The 21566-nt window shown below is 39.7% G+C and overlaps 1 protein-coding gene across 1 annotated transcript in view; it reads left to right on the top strand.

Moving 5' to 3' along the window:
* The window catches only part of LOC141791846 (uncharacterized), a 42798-nt gene extending 22540 nt beyond the window's left edge, over positions 1 to 20258 (top strand). Inside the window, exons 2-3 of the mRNA XM_074672508.1 lie at positions 15199 to 15322; positions 17022 to 20258. Of these exons, the coding sequence (XP_074528609.1) occupies positions 15199 to 15322; positions 17022 to 18679 (1782 nt within the window). The 3' untranslated portion in view covers positions 18680 to 20258. The remainder of the gene's footprint in view (positions 1 to 15198; positions 15323 to 17021) is intronic.
* The last annotated feature ends 1308 nt before the right edge of the window (positions 20259 to 21566 follow it).

Raw genomic sequence — 21566 nt, 5'->3', positions numbered from 1 at the left:
ATAGTTCTAATTTTGAACAATAGAAATGTTTGGGTTTAATTAAAATCAAAGCTTCACATTTTTGGTTTGATAGAAAATGGTCAAATGTTGGAGGTCAATAATAAAGTTTATGTAATCAGTCATTTTTAATTATAGTGTTGCATCATTACTTGATATAATAATCAAAAAATACAGTGTAACAGTAAGACTAATTGTGGGGGCAAAAAAGAACCTTCCCTGAATTTAACCAGTTTTAATTTTAAAACATAATTAGATCATACAGATGGCTATAATCCACTACAAACTATCATACCCAAAGGTCAGCACATCGTTCCACATTTCAGTAATAAAACTATCAAAATTGTTTTGTATTTCTTTCTTGCCTCAGGTGAAATGTTGCTGATTGTGTTCAGCGTGGACATACCGTCTTAAATCTATCGAAGACCCCTAAATCGCATTGTATCGTATCGTATCGTATCGTATTGTATCGTATTGTATCATGACAGACTTTGTGATATCTGCAAATATCATATCGTTGTCCAAAGAATCAATATTGTTTCGTTTCGTTGTGAAACTGGTGATTTACACCCCTAATCTCTACACATTTAAACTTTTTTCTGGCACAGCAACCAAATTCCTTCCTTGAATCAATAAATTATCTTTACTTAGAAGTGAAACGAAAGATTACATTAGTGATGGAAAAGTGGAAATAAAGAAGATAGTGAATAGTTTTACTCCTTGATTTTTGTATCAATCTTTTGTTTTTGCCTTCTCATCTTACATTTACACAACAATAGTTGAGGGACCAATAGTTGAGGTTGCTTCGAAGTGCTGGCTGCACTGGTTCCTTGTTGAGGGCTGCGATGACAGTATTATATCACGGTTTTCTAACAGGAGATAGGGAATTCTTTTCAAAACATGATTGTTTTGAAAAGACTATTATGTGTGTACGGATGGGTACCTTTCACATTTGAAACAATACGGTACTAAACAGTACCAATTTTTGGTACTTTTGTGTGTGTTTATGTGGTAATAAATATACATTTGTTTAATAACAACTCAAAGTTTTTCGATTGAACATATTAATTTCTTACTGTATAAACTTGCAATGCTGTGTTCATGTCCAGCATGGAAAATTGCCTTCTCTTTCACTTTCACAAGGATGTGTTTAGGTACCGAACACAGTACCGTTTGATTTAACAGAAATTGGTACTCCATACTACAGATGTTATTTGGTTGGTACCTATAAAAGTACCTAATTTGGTACCCATCCTGATCTGTGTCATAAGTGTACACATCCTGCCTAGCAGGTGGAAAATGTCTATTGTGTTAGAAAAAGGCCTTTGCCTTTGAAAGAGTAGCTTATCCAATTTCAAGCTTAAAGTGCACTATACTTGCGAGCAAACCGGGTCTGAGGAATGAAGAATATTTACAGACAAAATACATTTCCGCATTTTTAATTTTTTCTATACTTATTATTTTTGTTCCACATTTAAAACACAGTGGTTTCTTTTAAGCCCTCAACAGCAAACAACAGGGCCAACAAGATGAGCAGTAAAACTTTAGTGTATAATCTTTAAAGCAGGGGTGTCAAACTACTTTCCACCGAGGGCCACATCAGCATGTTGGTTGCCCTACAAAGGGCGAGTTGTAACTGTAAGACAGTATAAAATGTAGCTACAGGTAACCAAATGCAATGTTAAATAAATGCAACCACTCCTCAATGTTAAATAACCCTATTTTTTTACTTACTTATTCAACACATAATTATTACATAGATTTGCATAGACGTAAAAAAATATTTTTGCTTGTTGCTCTGTTGTAACAAAAATCTTTTTGTCAGATTATGAGACCCACATGACTACACCAATCAACAATCAAACTAACCATGTGAATAAGGAAGAGTCACAATTAATGACATTTGTTCAAAACTTGTCATAGTTGAGAGGTGCAGGGTGACAGTTCAACCAACATTATGAGCTACCAAGAACATCTGTGGCAGGTGTAGAATCCTACACAAACAAATGGCTGCACACAGCCTTGCAAGGGGCATACATCCAACTAATGAGAGATTATGTGATTACAGCAACATTTGTCTAATTGAACAAATTACCCGGCAAAAACAAAAAACATTGCTACACATAAAATTTAGTATATGTAATAAACTCAAAATAACAACATAAGGGTTGTCTTATTTCACAACTATATTGGTCAAGTTTTTCAGTGAAGTTGATAGGGAGATGTTGCCTGTCCCTGAACACACCAAGTGAATGCCCTCTTCACCATTTTCATCAATTGATCATGTTCTGTAAATAAACACAAAACAAAAGCAAGGATAATCATTAAATTGCATATAGTTTACTTCTTTGGCTGAAATACATTTTATTATATTTAAACAGGTTGCAGATGCTTTTTGACTAGATGTCTGACACCTTTTTTCCATGGCCAGTTTCTCAGTGTCTGGTTTTAGTTCTTGTGCTGTGGCAATCCTTGGAACAGCATGGAGGTTGTTATTAGTGATGTGTGATCTCTGCTTGTTTTTCATCACAATCAACCTTTCTCTTTCTGGATATTTTTTGATCATTGTTTTGTTTCTCAATTCCACTTGTTCAGAAAATGGGAATAATGTGAAAACACTGCAATCTTGTGGCGAGATGCCATCACTTCGCGGGAAACACATTTGGAAGGCAATGTGGGAAACGTAGTTCATGGTTAATTCACTGTTTTGACCTGTCCATTATAAGACAGTCAGATCTTAAAAAAGTTATGGCAAGCCATATAAAATGGCGTGGCGGGCCACATTTTGCTAGTGGGCCTTGAGTTTGACACGTGCTTTAAAGGGTGATCTAATCACTTTTAGGATGCCAATAAATTTGTTTGCATTGCCAATAGAGTTTTCCTAAATTTATGTTTTTCGCATATTTTCTGAAGCCTGTAAGGTTGTCTAATGATGCCTAAACTCCGTAAAAGCTTGGCAAAACGTATACATTTTGTTGGCAGTGGCACATGTTGTATGCATAACAAAAGTAACTAGGGATGCACGATAACTTTTTTCTTGATATCCATTAACTTTCAGCTTCTACAGGCCGATACCGATAACCAATAACACACACTCTCAAACATTTATATATTAACCTAAGATCATGATGTGAATTCTATAAACTAGACCAAAATACTATTATATTTGCGGCTACTGTGTACAGTGTAGTGCTTGTATATAACTTGAGTTTGTATCCAATATATTGTTTTTCTACTTGTGTGCTGGTTCTATTCTTTGGTGCAACTGCTGCTGGAATCTAAATTCCCTGGGGTAACCTTACCAAGGGATTAATGAAGTTCCTATCTATCTATCTATCTATCTATCTATCTATCTATCTATCTATCTATCTATCTATCTATCTATCTATCTATCTATCTATCTGTCTGTCTATCTGTAAGGACTGGCTTCTAGTTCAATTCAAATAAATATCTTTTCATTAAAGAAAATCAGGTTCACTTATTTTTTTTCTGCAACTCAAACATCATAAAAAATTAATAATAGAGACACCAAAATTTTGCAAAACCTCTCAAATTTGGATAAAATGTTTTTATGCTCTCATGAGGTGATTTTTCAGAGAAGTTTATCACAAAATATGCAAAAGTAACGCCTTTATCGCAAACACGTCACGTTATAATAACAGCAAACCTCCCTCACCTCCACATACGTTTTACAAACGGACTCTGGCGTTCATACTGTGAGCTCTACTGTTAGTTCTGTGTTCAGTGCAGGTGTTTGTGTTTATGACCGTCAGTATGAAGGCATCATGACAGCTGTGAGTAAGTCAGAGTCAGAGAGCAGCAGGAGGGAGGGACAGGGTGTGTGTGAGAAAGATCTCACTTAGTGTGTGAGTATGTAGGGCTGGGGGATATATCGAATATACGGCATTCAGTTGAGGACTGTTCAAGTATGGAATGAATATCCTATCTTAAATCAAGAGCATTTTAAATTGATTTGAGAGCAGTGTTATATTGATTTCACGATCAGATTTTGAGATATTGTCTCTCAAAACTCTGCTCTTGCGCTCAAATTTGCTCTGTGCGTGCTCAAACTGTCTCCTCGTGCTCAGTTATAATGTTGTGCGTGCTCAAACTGTGTCCTCGTGCTCGGTTATAATGCTGCGCGTGCTCAAACTGTGTCCTTGCGCTCGGATATAATGCTGCTCGCGCAGATTTCCTGCGCTCACACTCAGGTTCTTCCTCTCGCGCCAAGGGGATTTTTGCTCACAGATCTCTGTGTGCGCTCGAAATTTTTTGTGGATCAACCAATAGGAGGCTGACTAGTATTGACCAATCAGATTATCCCTGTTTGTTTATGGGTGTGTTTGCTGTTGGTCACGGAGCGTCACATACGGGCGGGCACTCTTTCAACCTGATTTATCAGCCCCTGACCTCCAGGGCAGTAATAAATGTGATTTCTATATTTTTTTGTCCAGTGTTTAAATCAAATATAATTCAATAAATACACAATCACCCGTGTTTTTAACTGAAATGTATACCCATAGCTGCATGACACAGTGCTCTTTGCGGTGTGTTGGTGGAGAAAACAGTGTCACCATCATGAAGCTAGTGAGACAACAGCTCTCATAAAAAGGGACCGAAAGAGTCAAGAAAATCAGGCAAGTTGTTTTGAAGTCATTTTAATGAAAACTATATTGGGCTGTGCACTGAATATTTGATCAATACATCGCAATACATCGAGTATACTCGATTTATCCTCCAGCCCTAGTTGATGCCGCTTGAACGCAGCACTCACTGCAGGCCGTGCGTGTCTTTACAGTGGGAGTGGGGCACCGCTGCACTGACAGAGATACACATATTATCGGGGCTAGCCGCCGTAATATCGGGCCGATAGGAATGACGTAATAATTTCCTGTTATCTCGATAACTATTCGATAGTTTGATAGTTATCGTGCACCCCTAAAAATAACTGAAATTTTTTTGGTTTTGATGCAACAAGGCTATAAAGCTTGTTAGACAGGTAAAATCCATAATTTAGTCGCACCATTGTCTATGCGTGTCAAAGCTTGTCAAAGCGTGTGAAAAAGTAGTAGCTCATAGCCTGCAAACTACAGTATTGCCGTTTGCTTCAAAATGTTTACTTTGATGCCACTACTTTTTTTAAAACTTTAGTTGTATCATATTTTAGGTTTTGGGCTTTAACCATAAACACTAACCCATAGCGATGTATGTACTTACCTCTAGTACTCCACAACACTGGCTCGATGTCACTGGCCTTAAAGGTGTAAGCACGTTTATTTTTAAAACGGCTGTGGCAAAAAAGTTGGGAGGAAAAAAATTCCCACATAGCCTAACCACTACTTGGACTAAATTATGTGTAACAATACTGTAAAACTCCTGTAATGTAATTCTTGAAGATTAAACAGGCCAGCAGACCTTTCTTGAAAGATGTTATGAGGAGGATCTCTTTTAACTGCACTCCCTTGCCACCTTTTTGCCTGCACACTATCATAAATTACTCTTAGCGAGGCTTGTGTTTGTTTCGGAATTAAATGGTGGTCATTTAAAACAAATTTTCTTTGTTTAAGACAACTTTTAACTGGATACAACGTGCCGAGGTAAGGTATCTATCAGTACAGTTACGTAGCGTCCATTACGTTACGTTGAAATGTGACATCAAGCAAACATTATAGTAGCCGGCTATATATTGTGACATCAGCAGCCTGGTGCTCGGACATATCTGTAGGCAAACATGACAACAAGCCAACACTGTCAGTTTAGTAGCCAGTTATATACAGTGCAGCTGGCAGTCTGGTGCTCTGAGGGCTGGGGTAAACAATTATTTTCAAAACGTTTAATCAGGCGATTATTTTATCGATTAGTCGACTAATCTAATGATTAATTGGACTATTAGTCTAACGATTATTTTTCTGTTGTTAAATTATTTAAAAACCACAATGTATCCCAAATAAATGCCAAAACGATCTCTCTCATAACAGAGTTTATTGAACAACACTTTTTTGCACAGCAAAATGCAAAATATAGAATAAAATTATAAAAATAAAAAGGCCAGTCTGTTTACTCTTATAGTCCAATAGGGCTGCAACTAATGATTATTTTTGAAGTCGACTAATCGATCGATTATTTTTTGAATTAGTCGATTAATCACGGTTATTTTGTGTTTCAACCTAATTAGGCCTTTAAAATGTGCAGACCTTTATAATTCAACCCTTGGATCTCACCTAACGGTCAGCCCTGTCTTGTGTTTGTTTGTTTGTTTATCTTTATTTCATTCATGATGACATAAAAGAAATATAAGTAGCCTACTGTACAAAAAATAAATAAATCTCGAAATGAATGAAGCAGGTAACAGGGAAATTAAGTTGTTGTACTCAGTGTTGGACTCTTACTAGTGACTTTAGGCTTGTTTTCTAATGTTTATTTGCCTATTAGGGTTTTCTTTGCTCTCTGTATGATCCTGCCTGACTCTCTCCCAGCTCTCCATGACAACGCGTTTAGTTGTCTTTCTCTACATGCTCTATTTCGCTCATGCACACTCCGCCCCTCCTCCTCCCCGCTGAGTGTTATCAGTGCTTGAGAGTGAGATAGAGCTCCTTCAGATAAATGTCCTCTCTTTCAAAAGTTAGGGGAGTTTTGACACTAGTTTGTGACTCAGATCCTGAAAAACTGTCTGTAACAGAGAGTAAAGGAGACTCTCCAAATCACGTTTTCAGACGCTAAACTCCTGGAGCTGTCAGGCTGTCCAAGCCGGAGATGCAGAGCCTCCGTAAGCGCACAGCGCTCTCTGGGAGTGGAGATTTTTCCTCATCAATATTCCTCATGTATGAACTTAGTGATCTTTTCCCAATCCAATAACACAGCACCTCATACTGTGAACTGGAGTTACAAATGAGTATTACCCCCTGGTATTTGATTTCACCATATGATAACGACAATAAAACAAGAATATGACGCGTCAACTATTAAAATTTGTGTCGATGAATTTTTATCGTCGACTAGCCGATTTTGTCGACTTATCGCTGCAGCCCTATCTGAGACATGTCCATAATGCATAACATTAGTAAATCTCGGTTAGCTATGTCCTGCCAATCATCAACCAAGCAGAGCTAACATAACCTCACTCTTCATTTTATTGATAGACTCTCAAGTTTGAACAGACCACTGTAGAACAACTGCTGCATGTTGGTTGGAATGAACACTTTCACTAACAGTTTAGCCCCTGAGTCATAGAGTGATACAGCCCGAGCTAAAGGCTAATTGGTCTTTAGCCCGGGCTGGGGCTCTGGGTTTTATCTCATCTCACCTCTAAACCTCGTCAGCTGGCATACTATGTCACAGAGACCTAGACGTGCTTGTAAATCAAGCCAGTCCTGGTCGACCCGATTGGGGAGCTAAGAAGTAGCAATTTAAAACAATGTGTTACCGGCAATATTGATGGTTGATAATGTCATTTTAAAGTGTGGATTAGGATCAGGCATATATCTAGAAGGAAGCCTTTTTCAAGATCACTTTAAAACTCCTCACAGCCCCTCTAACTTGTAATTCAGAGCCTTACCTATCTTATACTACTCTTTTATTAAAATCCTGACACAGTGGCAGTTTAGTCAACAACGCAGAGCCACTGATGGTTTAATATTTCTTACAAAAGTCAAGATGCCACAGAGTATGAATTGGTATTATGGTGATGGATTTAAATTCCTGTTCAAGCACGTAAACCTCAACGTGATATAAATAAAGGAAAGTGGCCTGTGTTCCCCTGTTGCTTTCTAGAATGAAACAATGGGCTCTAATTTCGTAGACCAGGCGCAGGCGCACCTGCCCTGCGCCGGCCTTCGCCGTGCGCACAGGGTGTGACCGGCGCACTTTGCAAGTTTCCCACAGTGCCAAGAGAGGCGCAGTCTAGGCGCACGCCTTCCTCCGTGCAAATGGCAGAGAGGGAGGAGAAAAGGCGTGAGTGGGTTTAACACAGCCGAGCGCTGTTTTCACTAATCAAATGAGCGCCTCTCCTCGCCTTTAAATGCCCTGCGGCCGAGGCCCAGCGTCTGATTGGTCTGACTGATCTACAGCACCGCGGCGAGAGTGCTGGTAGCGGAGATGGTCAGAGCGGCTGTGCCTGCAGCAGGACAGTGGAAAGCGGGGCACACCGGAGGACACGAAGCGCGTCACCTTTTGGGCCAGCTCCCGGGACAGATTTAATCTGTTCCTTTGTCTTTATTCGGAGTAAAAAATTAAGAGACAGTAACACAGCTGGCTTATCCATTCAGAATACTTTTGATCCACCTGCACTCCTGGTTAGTCATCGCCAAGCAGAGCCTTTGGTGATATACTGTATACTCTCCCAGTGTCTCCACCTCATCCTCCTTACAATAATGTACTCCATCTTTTTAGATCACGTTAAAAATAAAGACTAAAACAGAGAAATATGGGAAATCACGGGTAAATCCTGAGTGACATACATTTATTTTGTCTCTTTTTTTCTTCGTCTTTTCTCTCCCTCTTTTCTTTGAATTAAATGAAATGAGAGAACCAAATATATACTCAGTATCAGATGTTAAGGCTGTTTATTGTTTATTTGTAAGATGTGCATCAAACTTCCAGCTGCCAGGTTAACTTTCCATTATGACAAACGGCTTTAATCTGACATCAGATGTGACGGGACAGTTAATATAGATATAAATGTATATGCTGGTTCAGACAGTTACATTAAATAGCGATTGCTGTGATTGTTTAGTGCATTAAAATGTGCCTAACACTCTGGAAACCTGCCTCTGAGGCTTTCATGACATGTGCGCACATGTGCGCCTGTAACCAAATTACAGCTGCGTGGGGTGCGCTCCGCCTTGCGCCGAGGATAGACCAGGTTGGAGCTGGCGAGCTCTCAGCGCACCTTTTTGGCACGAAATTGTCACTGCGCCAACATGAATCTGCTGACACCTCTCCCTGGTGCGCCGTCAACTCCCCCTGGCGCGCTGTCACACCCATCTCTGCGCAGACGGTCTACCAAATTGTCAAATTGGCAGCGCGCGGCGGTGCGCCGCACGAAATTAGCACTGCGCAGGCTGCGCCCGGCTTGCGCCCCCTGCGCCACAAAATTAGAGCCCAATAACTCAGAGCAGTAACTGCCTGGTATCAGGTCCTTAAAGGTTTTTACTAGCTTAAAAAAAGTAAAAGCACATAACATCATGACACTTTGGAGAGCCTCAATGCCTTAATCATCAATGTCAGATTTTCTTTTGTTCATAGATCGTGCTCCATTTTAACCCCAAAGGAAATGAAATCATGGTTTGATACAAGCTTGAAAAAATTCCTTTTTCCAGCAGTGCAGTACATGTCTGAATGACATATTTTAAACTGAAATCTGTCTCTATGTCACTTAATGCCTCCTGTCAATGCCAGCAGAAACATTTGCCTAGAATAAGTTCCAGTCATCTCTCTTTTTAAAGCTTCTCTAAGGAACGAACAGAACACAGAGTCTGTGTCTGGGATTTACACTGACATCATTCTTTCTCACAGCAGTGTCTGGCTGTTTTCCAAGCCGCCTACTACACTACTAATACCTGCTACTTTGGCCGTAATTCAGTCTTTAGTAGGCAACATATGAAAAGGATGTCCTGCTGATCCATGAAAATTTCTCAGTATGCAACAGAGTCTACCTGGGATACTGATTTCCACAATGTACAGTGCACACTTTGTCTATGCAGGTTTCTGTGAATTACCACCATCTACTGGAATAAGTCAGCATTATAACTAAAATATAACAACACTGACATTAGACAGTCCGTGAGAAATTGAGTGAGGCGAAACAAACACTGGTAAATCTTGTCACTTACAGTTATAAAACAGCCATTTACTTCTACAAATTCATTAAAGCCCATATAAACCACTAATTCACTTTTTCAAACCATTCATGGATTATATAGAATTCAGTTTAAAAATAAAATATGATGATTATTCTGCATTATGATCGACAAAATAAGTAAATTGTTGAGATCTACCCACAGTATGTTTTGACATTTATATTAAAGGCAAAAAGAATAACAACAAAATCTATTAGCTGTATCTCCACTTTCCAAAACTGAAAGCCAAAGTGGCCTACTACAAAATAAACCCAATAGAATAGTTAGACTACATACTAAATGCAAAAGCAGTAGGCAGTATGCAGTAGGTGAGACCAGGTATGGTTGCAACATTTAACATACAGTTGTCTCACCACCAATTCCACCAATCAGGGATAAGATAAGAGTCATATGATCATTTCAATATCATTTAATCTTTTCGTCAATCATTTCATTACCCACTTCCACCCTGATCACACAGGAGGACTCTGACTCAAAAATTCAGTGAGTTAGACAACCATACCCGGCTCCTATGTACAGTTTGGAAGACAGCCTCTTGGTTATTTTTTTAAACTTCTTTTTACATAACACAACAACAACTCTGTGTTATGGATGCATGTGTTACTGCTGTTTGAGAGGCTTCACGGAGAGAAACAGACTGAAACTTATTCTTGACAAATATTTCTGCTGGCATTGACAGGAGGCATTAAGTGGCATAGATACAAAAAAAGCACAAAAAACAAAAACAAAAACAAAAAAAGGTCAAAGCACTTGCAGCAAAGTTTCCGGACGGATACCATAAGATTACAAACACTGTAACACAGAACTATATGAAATAACTGTAAAAGTACAGGACATGGTTTGGTGGTGACATGGTCAAGACCATCTGCTGTAGTTCAAACCTAACATCAGGATGGGGAAGAAAGGTTATTTAAGTGACTTTTAATGTGGCATGGTTGTTTGTACAAGACAGGCTGGTCTGAGTATTTCAAAAACTACTGGTCTACTGGGATTTTCATGCACAACCATCTCTAGGGTTCAGAGAATGGTCTGAAAAAGAAAAAATATCCAGTGAGTGGCAGTTCTGTGGGTGAAAAAGACTTGTTGATGCCAGAGCTCAAAGGAGAATGGCCAAACTGATTTAAGCTAATAGAAAGGCAACAGTTACTCAAATGACCACTTGTTACAACCAAGGTATGCAGCATCTCTGAACACACAACACGTCCAACCTCGAGGCAGATGGGCTACAGCAGCAGAAAACTGAACTGGGTGTCACTCCTGTCATCTAAGAACAGGAAACTGAGGCTGCAATTTGCACTGGTTCACCAAAATTGGTCAATAGAAGATTCAAAAACGTTGCCTGGTCCGATGAGTCTGGATTTCTGCTGCGACATTCGGATGGTAGGGTCAGAATTTTGCGTCAACATCATGAAAGCGTGGATCCATCCTGTCTTGTATCAACTGTTTAGGCTGGTGGTGGTGTAATGGTGTAGGGGATATTTTCTTGGCACACTTTGGGCCCCTTAGTACCAATTGAGCATCATTTAAATGCTACAGCCTACCTGAGTACTATTGCTGACCATGTCCATCCCTTTATGACCACAGTGTCTTCATCTAATGTCTAATGTCAGTCATCTTCTGATGGCTATGTCCAGCAAGATAACGCACCATGTCATAAAGCTGGAATCATCTCAGACTGGTTTCTTCAACATGAGGATGAGTTCTCTATACTTAAATGGCCTCCATAGTCACCAGATCTCAATCCAACAGAGCACCTTTAAGATGTGGTGGAATGGGAGATTGGCATAATGGATGTGTAGCTGACAAATCTGCAGCAACTGTGCTATCCTGTCAGTATAGACCAAACTCTCTGAGGAATTTTTCCAGTTTTTTTTGTCTGTTGTTATCATGTGCTTCATGCTGAGGTGTTTTTTTTCTTTATCTCAAACTACGCCCCCTCTGGGACATAGTCTGGAATTGACCTTTTTTTACCCTCTCTGTTCCCAATATTGTCATCTTACACTCAACAAAAATATAAACGCAACACTTTTGTTTTTGCGCCCATTTTTTATGAGATGGACCTAAAGATCTAAAATTCATTCATGATACACAATATTACCATTTCTCCCAAACATTGTTCCCAAATCTGTCTAAATGTGTGATAGTGAGCACTTCTGCTTTGCTGAGATAATCCATCCCACCTCACAGGTGTGCCACATCAGTGAAGCACAAACATGCTGTGCCCCCTCCACAGCAGAGTCTCATATCCACAGTGTGCCCTCAATTATGGTTACAAGGGCTCTTACAATAAAAACGACTTTGCTGCTAAATAATAGGAAAATAGTGAAATTTTGTGCACAAACTGATGGAGGACAAAACAACCACTGACACTCCAAGGAAGTGTTTCCAGGAGGAGAGCAGTATGTTTTGTTTGGAGTTTTTTTTTTTTTTTTTTTTTTGATTGTCACTGATTTAAGAATGATTCATTACTTTTTTTGTTCTGTTATTTCACGTAGTTCTGTGTTACAGTGTTCGAATGTAATTTTACAGTATCCGTCTGAACACTTTGCTGCCAGTGCTTTTACAGTTTTTTTGCTTTTTTAACAGTGAACTTCAGTATTTTTACAGTTATATCAAGTAGTGCTGTATTTTAAGGGTGTTTGACTGTAATTTTATAGTACCCTTCTGGAAACTTTGCTGCCGGTGCTTTTACAGTGTTTTTTTTTTTTTTACAATATATATATTTATATTTTTAACGGTGTAGGCCTGTGCTTTTACGGTTATTTTATGTAGTTCTGCATTTTTACAATGTTTGACTGTAATTAATGGTACCTGTCTGGAAACTTTGCTGCTAGTGCTTTTACCACTTTTTTTGTTTGTCTTGTTTTATTACGGTGCATTATCACCAAGAGTGAGGAGGGAACATGGTGCAGCTATATGCTGTCATTGGCATAATACCTAAGAAATATCCAGAATGTTATTTTACAGATAATTTCTGTAATTTTACAGGAATAAGGATTGTTTTTTTACAGTGTAAAATCACTGAAAATACATGTAAATTTACTGGCATTCGGATGTTTTATAAGAACACAAGAAAATCTGTTATAAAATTACTATTTCCTGTAAAATTAGATCTTTTTTAATAGTGTATTTAACTGAAGTAGCAATGTGTGTGTGTGTGTGTGTGTGTGTGTGTGTGTGTGTGTGTGTGTGTGCGCGTGAGTGTACGTGTGTGTGTGTGTGCGCGTGAGTGTACGTGTGTGTGTGTGTGTGTGCGCGTGAGTGTACGTGTGTGCGTGTGTGTTTCTGTGTGTTTCTGTGTGTGTGTGTACTTACATAAGGAAAAAAGCCAGTCAGTGTGGTCTCACACAAGTAGCTACTTTAACTCACACAGAGCTCACTTTATGCAGTTTTTATGTCTTACGTTCACACACACACACACACACACACACACACACACACACACACACACACAATCACACACACACACACACACACACACACACTCACTCACAGACCGTGCACTCTTTCACAGAATGAGAGAAGTAAAGAGAGAGAGAGTAGTGAGTAAGTGTGTGACAGTCTTTTGATGCACAGATGGAGTTATGAAGGAGGCATGTTGGCTGGTGGCGCAACGGTTAGCGCTGCAGCCTGACAGCAAGAAGGTCACTGGTTCCATTCCCAGCTTCGCTGGTGGGCCTTTCTGTGTGGAGTTTCCATGTTCTCACTGTGCATGCATGGGTTCTCTCCAGGTCCTCCACCTTCCTCCCACAGTCCAAAAACATGCTCATCAGGTTAATTGAATACTCTAAATTGTCCGTTGTTGTGAATGAATGGCTTTCTGTCTATGTGTAAGCCCTATGATTGACAGGCGACAAGTCCAGGGTGTACCCTGCCTCTCGCCCAATGACAGCTGGGATAGGCTCCAGCGACCTGCGACCTGCACAGGATAAACGCTTTAGAAAATGAATGAATAAATGAACGTGTTGGCTCCTCACTCAATCTTGTGATGACAGTAGGGCTACCACAAACATCTATTTTTCAATTGGTTATTTTTTTCTATTAGTTGACTAATCACGATTATTTTGTGTTTCTACCTAATTTGGCCTCCATTTTATATCAGTGGCTGAGGAGGAGAATCCAACCTGTGTAACTCACCCCATAGTGATCTACGTGGATGTCATATCACCTCTCTAAACTCTGGTGCAGTCTGAGCACTGGGAGTTACAGCACACATAGTGTCTCTCACACAGCCCGTTTGAGATGCAGCTGTCATGTCTCTGTAACACCCTGCTCTCTGTACACAGGGCAACAGCTTGGACTGCAGGGTTCTGTCAAGCTGTCCAAAACTCCCATAACAGGGTGAAAGACGAGTGGAGACAATTGGCTGTACTCACACTACTAAAGAAATGCTACTTTAGTTTTCTATATCCAGGTAAAAGTGTAAGAACTGTGCATAGGTATTTTAGTGCCTTGTCAAAATAAGGTAAGGGTGAAAATAAAAACAAGCTTACCAAGCTTATTACCAAGTTATAAGCTTGGTAAATTAAATAATCCTTTTAAAAATTCTCTTTGTCCAAAGCCAACACTATAGTTAAAAAGAGCAGAGTCTAACCCTAACCCTAACCCAAGTCTTTCATACATCATTGAGGGAGCAGATAGAACAGGTCTGATAGTAAATGTGAGGCTTGATTGAAAAATTTTGATAATTTTAAAAGGAAGCTGTATAGCTGTATTGACCACAGGATTTACTGTAAAGATGATTATTTCTACTTTTCCGCCACTTTTCCGACTGCCAAACAACGCAGCGTCATTTCTTTCTACCTCTGTTGCTATGGCGTTGTGGATTACCAGCATGGAGAAGTTCCCTTTTTCCTGTATTGCGTCCCTCCATGTCGTAAATTCCGTGGGGTCGGCCAGCTGAACCTTGAATATTTAGGGGCTTGTAATGTAAATTACGATTGTTTTCAGCTGCTACATTTTTCAACAGCTGATCAGGCGTACGCCGTGATTGGCCCTGGTATGCACATTTCATAAATCTCATTTGAATGTCACTGTAAGCTCGTTTTTACATCCCGATCTGTGCCAATTTCCACACAAGATTGATAAATGAGGGCCCTTGTGTCTGGCTGTGGGAATGATTTATTAAAGGATTGTTTACACTGACTTTGTGTTTGTGTGTTAAGTTCTCTGGCTGTTCATTACAAGTGTAAGCCACTCCTTGTAAAGATGCCGCTGAACAGAGAGTTGAGGTTGAAGCAGGTAGAACTCTTAAACATTCCAACTTGTTTCTTGTTCTGAAAACTGTCTCTGTCTGTGGTTAATACTGTTGCTGCTGTCCTGCCCCTCTCCCTGTGTGTTTCAGAGCAGCCTCCAGTGCACTCCGTGGGGCTTAAGGGCATCTTTAGAGCAGCGAATAGCTGAGCTGAACATAAACACTGAGGTTATTTCGGCATATCGCCAGGCTGAGGACATCCTGCTCGGTTCAGGTAAATCATTACCCCTTCTCTCTAACAAAAATATGAAGCAAATGCCACTTCTTGATAAACCCTGTGGGCTTATCTTTATCACAAAACTCTCCTTTGTTACAGCTCAGCGTCCCACCAGCAGCTCACATTTGAACTTGTGAATCCTGTAGTATTTTTCCAGTTCCATCAAGCTAAATTTATGGGAAGGTTAGCTCCTCTTTTTTAGATAGCATAAGTTAACTTCTCTACACAGAGGATGGAGGTGAAGGCCAGGAGCGACTTACAGCAATGATCAGGAGCAGCCTCTCTACTGCCTTCTGTAGACATTGTGGTCATTTAGGATGTTCTCAGGTGGGAAACTGTGGTAGCCAACAAATGCCAATGGTGCTGCAATGGCTGAAACAATGTGCTTAATAACAAATGTGTGTCATATTCAGAAATGCTGCACATTCAAAAATGGTTGAAACACACTGCAAAGAAAAGAAAGAAGTAAGACAAGTGAGTTAACATCACACACACTGCATTTACCCCAAACATGCAGCAAGTACCGATATGAAACTTAAGTAAATAAAACACACACGCAAACTATCAGAAAACTACTGCAAACACAGAAGCGCTGCAAGTCAAGCCTTGGATGGAAATGCTCCAGCCCCCCCCCCCCCCCCCCCCCGAAAGTTGAGTCAATTTTATTTTCCATATAGCGTCAGATCACAGCAGAAGTGATTTAGAGTTACCTTTCTCATAAATCAGGTCTAAACTACTAAATGGCCTTATGTTATTCATCTAATTTACATGCCAAGAACTACACGATGCAATATGCATCACGATACTTGGGTGACGATACCTTTATATTACAATATTGTGATATATTGCGATATTCTAAAAAAGTTAACTATTTGATTGAAAACAACTTTTTATATCATTTAGTTTGAAATCATGAAAGATGCAGTGTTTCATACATACACTGAAAAACATAAAATGTGTCAAGTTTGTCGGGTGAAAGACATGTTCGACTGGTGAGACTGATAAATGTCACTTGATGCAACAAATCTTACTCCTTAAAAATCTAATATTGCGCAAAAAATGACAAATTATTATTTTATCAGTGTACTAAACTGTAAAAATTAAACTTGAAATTATTCAAAACTTACTGACCCAAGAATGGAGAGAAAACTGATATTTGCTACTTTAAAAATCACATCATCAAGTTTAGGAAAAGATACTTTGAATAAACTTTGAGGTTATATTTCTTATACAGTTATTGGAAACATACAGCGGAGTAGCTATTTGTTGCCATTTATCAAAGTGGAGGTGCAGAAGATGTATTGTACTTCCAACTCACCTAAAATATAAATTTTTATTTTAATAGAAATATTGATATTGATATTAAGAGTTGAAATGTTGATATTAACAGGTCAAAGTATTGCAGTATATTGTTGCATCAATATTATTTTAGACCTCTAGAAGTGAACAGATATCACAGAACAGTGATATCTGTTCACTTCTAGTTTAAGATATGGACTGTTTTTTGTTGATGGGGCTACCCACCTTTTTTCACCAGCTCTAATCTTCTGCTTTACCCCATGTTTTATGCATCCAAATCATATGACTAATTTATGATAAAAAGTTAGATATTTAACTGTCTTTTATTTGGGATGAAAAAAGAGAGAATTACTCAGTGTTAACTATCACAACATTTCTTTTCATTCCTCTCTGTTAGGCAAGGTCCCTGGAGCCAAGCCAGATAGATCCTCTGAATTAAGTCACCATCCTGGAGTCCCTTGCTCCTCGGACCCTGAAGGAACGGTCAAGACAGTGACAGAGGAAACGTGCCAGGCTGACCTGATTAAAGAGGGACCTGCTACAGGTGCTTTTGTAGAGATGAGGGTTGTTGACACAAATCAGGAAGACTTCCAACAAGCACAGAAAGTGGAGACTTATTTGATTGGACTGATTCAGCGCAGGGCCCTACCCATGAGACCTTTAAAACCCCGCACCAGCGTAGCTCATGATTCCCGGGCTGTCACTGTAGTGAGACAGAGCAGTTTCTGCTGCAAGGAGGAGCAACATTCTACAACACAGGTGTCTGCTCAAGACATCTGCCCTCCACCCCAGTGTTTAAACAAAACAACTGCATCCTGCCAGTGTATTAATAAAGAGTGTAATCTCAGGGCAGGGCTAACTGTAAACCCCCCACTCCCATACCACCACCATCACCTCCAGCAAAGTGATCAGAAGCAACTAGGGCTTTATCATAGGGTCAGGCAGGCCTCCATGATGAATACTTCCTGCTCAACCATGCTGGATTATTCATCGTCCGGAGTGCTCCAAGCCCATCCAGATTCAAGCAACAGTGAGCCTGAATCACCACAACAATACCACAGCAACCCTTCTCCTCCAGCTCCATCTACTTCTCCCCAACTGCCTTTACTTGATGAACAGCTGGTCAATGCTGAGTATATTCCAGCCCAGCCCTGCAGAGCCTCCAACAGAGCTTATGCTTATCATCACTCCAACCCCAACAAGGGCTTTGGGGTGTACAAACCCAACCGAAGCACTTGTTCTCTTGAAAGAATAAGAAGCCATCATCATCAAGAGCAGTCACCAACAGCTTTTCAGAACCAAGCCTCTAGAACCAGAGGAGGCCCAAAAAAGTGTTGCTCAAATGAAGACAAAAGTGGTGCCAGCAGGAAGCCTGGAAAGAAGGCACGTTGGTCCCAGTCAGAGAACAGCTTGCAAAGAGCTTCAGAGCGCAAGTACAACACAGTGGAGAGGGACGGGGGAGGAAGTGGAAGTGGTGGAAGGGGAAGCCGCAGCAGCCAATCAAAGAGCAAGAAACAGCAGCAGCAGGGAGGAGGAAACTACCGACGCTGGCTTTCTACCCAGGAGATCAGCCAGGATGAGGCTGACCAGACACCCTCACAGGCTCCTATTAAGGGCTCCTCAGCCCCAAACCAAAGAGATCACTGTGGGAGACGCACACGCAAATCCCGCACCACACATGCACCATTTGCCTACCAACATGCCCACCACTCCCACCATCATCACCATATGGATAACTTGTTAGAGAAGAACCCTGTGCCCCTGTGTCCTCAGCCCAGTGAGAACTACCCTCACCAGGTTCAGGGAGAGACTGAGTCCAGCATGAGTGAGGCAGACTCTCCAGACTCCAGCTCTCTGTCCAGCGATACAGATGAGAGTGGTGGTCTGGTTTGGCCCCAACAACTACCCCCTCATCTTTCCCTACCATCACCCTCGGCCCCACCTGGGGCCCCACTGCAGCCAAAGGCTTTTGTCAAGATTAAGGCCTCCCATGCCCTGAAAAAGAAAATTCTTCGCTTCAGAACTGGTTCACTGAAAGTGATGACCACTGTTTGAGGAGACAAACTTCTTTAATTTAAGGAATATGAACTACATAGCTTCAGTCAGTGGAGGACAATGGACCAGAAACTAAAACTAAACTTGAAAAAACCCTCCAGAGTGGAATTTTTCTAAAAAGCCTTGGCCACAATTGCCACTTAAACAGCAAGCAGCAGAAGCTTTTCATCCCGATCATGCTCAATATACCAACAATGTCTTTAAGATCACCATAAGCTTGATTTTACTGTAACCAGACCAGGCTGGGTTGACTTTCTGTCTGTGTAGCACAGATCGCGAACCAGACCAGGCTGTATTGGCTCTATTGGCACAGCACAGAGCTATGAATCGGCTGAGCTACTGCATGACTGCAGATCTGTAGGGCTGTGTGGTCAGAACCAGACAGAGCTACAGGCAGGATTGCATAGTTTCAACCAGACAGCCAGAGAGCTGCATGACTGTGTGATTTAGTACCAGACAGAACCACAGGAATGCACAGCTGTGTGGTCTGAAGCAGAAAGAGCTGAAGGTCTGTAAGTCTGTAGGGCTGCAGGGCTGTAGGGTTGTGTAGTCAAGATCCACTCATTATTAATAATAAAGCTGCCTCTCACACAGCATGCTGAGGTGAATTGGTGCATTCAAAAATCTGCCATATCCTCTCTGACTTTAACAGCTGGTCTGTAGTGAGTTGGCTTTCATGAAGGCATTGCACCTTCTTTCTTGAATCCAGTTGTTATTGACTCTGAGTCCCTGCCATTAGCTAACAGAGACAGCTCTCCATTCAACTATTTTACTCTCTGGGCAGTGGTCCCAAATGATTTAATCTAGCTGAAACCTTGATCTAAACTGAGCTCATTCTCAAGAGCATGTGTAGCACCTCATCTGAAAAGTTCTTTCTTTCTTTCTTTCTTTCTTTCTTTCTTTCTTTCTTTCTTTCTTTCTTTCTTTCTTTCTTTCTTTCTTCTTTTTCTTTCACAGAGCCGTTATGCGTCAGTCATTTACCTTTGGACAGCTGGTTTTGTTGCCAGGCTGTTAGTCCTGTTTTATACAACACAGCAACTCTGTGTCTGCTGGCAAAACACATTTTCTGTTACTCTATGTACATTTCTCATCAAACCCTTCATACATGCTAAATCTTGTGGGGCCTGTCGTGCAGAGGCAGACCACAGAGTTATTTTTCTCTGACATGCTGTTATTAAAATTTCATAAATAAGTTTAACCAAAGACAAACAACCAAAGAGTGTTTAGGCACACAAAGTATTCTTGTCATGTCTTGATATGGGGAAAGTGGTCGTGTTGTCTTTAGTAGTTGTCTGCTTCCTGTCAGTGAATCTTTGAGATTTTACTGTAACAGCAGATGAACACCAGTAGAAGACAGTGACTTTATATGAAAGTCTTTGTAAAATGTTTTTTAGAGACTGTTGGTAGGAATTCTAACTTGGGTTAAATAAGGTGAAACGTGCTTGCCAAAAGAATGTATTAGCCCTTTCAATGCTTTTTTCCAGTATTACATTTAAACTCACTCTGAACCTCTATTTTATATGACATGTATTTGACTAAATCTTTGACATTAAATTTTTTTATCACGTTCTAAACTTTATTTGCCTTTTTTAAAACCTCTCACATCTAGTGCTGCACGATTATCGCAATCGCAATCGCAATTAAAGTATTATTCTTTAACAGACAGTTAAAGAAGCCAAGTCCTGGACCCTGTGGAGATGGAGGCTGGCTGACTGGAGAATGATAAACAAGCTATCATGTATTTTTCTTATGCACTATTTCTTATTTTTGCACAATACACTTTCTTATTTTGTTTTTCTTGATTGCTGCTGTGACTCCTGAATTTCCTCCCGGGAATGATATTATTATTATTATTTACAATTCTATTCTATTCTATTCTATTCTATTCTATTCTATTCTATTCTATTCTGTTGACTGCCAATGCATGCAATACTACAATATAAAAATGGAAGTCTTGATTTGAAGTAATGTAACTTTTTGAATAATCACTCACCATTTTTCTATTTAAGGTTTCCTTGGTATTTTTCTGTATCATATCAATTTGAAAGTAACCTTGATGTAATAATCTGATGTAGCTGAAAGAAAACCAGTTCAGTTTCTGTTTGAATTGTGAGTCTGACATTTGTTCCCAACTGCTCCTTTACATTTTAAGAAAGTGGTGTTATTTAAGTCATTTTTGTTGCTATGATGTTTTGTAACCATGAGTAAGGAAGGGACACAGTGGATATGAGAACCTGCTGTACATTGGAATGTTTTGTCAGGACAATCCAGCTGCAGACCTGCACTCTCAGCCAAATCTCTTGGAAGCTCCTCCTCCACTGTCAGAAGGAAATGATGTTGAGATATGAAGTAAAAAATTTTAAACGAAAGTTGCCTTTAAAGTTATACATATATATATATATATATATATATATATATATATATATATATATATATATATATATATTAGGGCTGTCAAACGATTAAAATTTTTAATCGAGTTAATTACAGCTTAAAATTTAATTAATTGTAATTAATCACAGTCCAAATTATTCCTAAAATCTGATTTATTTTTCTGTAAATTATTTTTAGAATGGAAAGAAATGACACAAGGCAGATATATACTGTACAGCAACATACTGTATTTTTTCATTACAGCCATAAATTCCAACTGAATGACATTAATATTGATCAAGAACATTATTTATTTCTTAGGCAGTATTCTATTTTCTCTTCAAAATCAATACGATTTTTTCTTTCTTTCTATCTGTCAGTAACAGGACAGTATTTTCAAACTAGCTCTTCTAACTAGCAAAACAGGGCCCCTTTTTTTTCTTATCAAGAATTCAAAACTAGAACATCAGGCTAAATCTACCTGCTTTGTGCTTTACCATATAAATCAAATATT

This window comes from Halichoeres trimaculatus, unplaced genomic scaffold, assembly GCF_033239565.1.
Source record: "Halichoeres trimaculatus isolate MK-OKI-2021-1 unplaced genomic scaffold, fHalTri1.1 fHalTri1_scaffold_6, whole genome shotgun sequence".
Taxonomy (NCBI): domain Eukaryota; kingdom Metazoa; phylum Chordata; class Actinopteri; order Labriformes; family Labridae; genus Halichoeres; species Halichoeres trimaculatus.
Note: the sequence above shows the minus strand (reverse complement) of the source record. Positions and strands in the feature narration are given on the sequence as shown.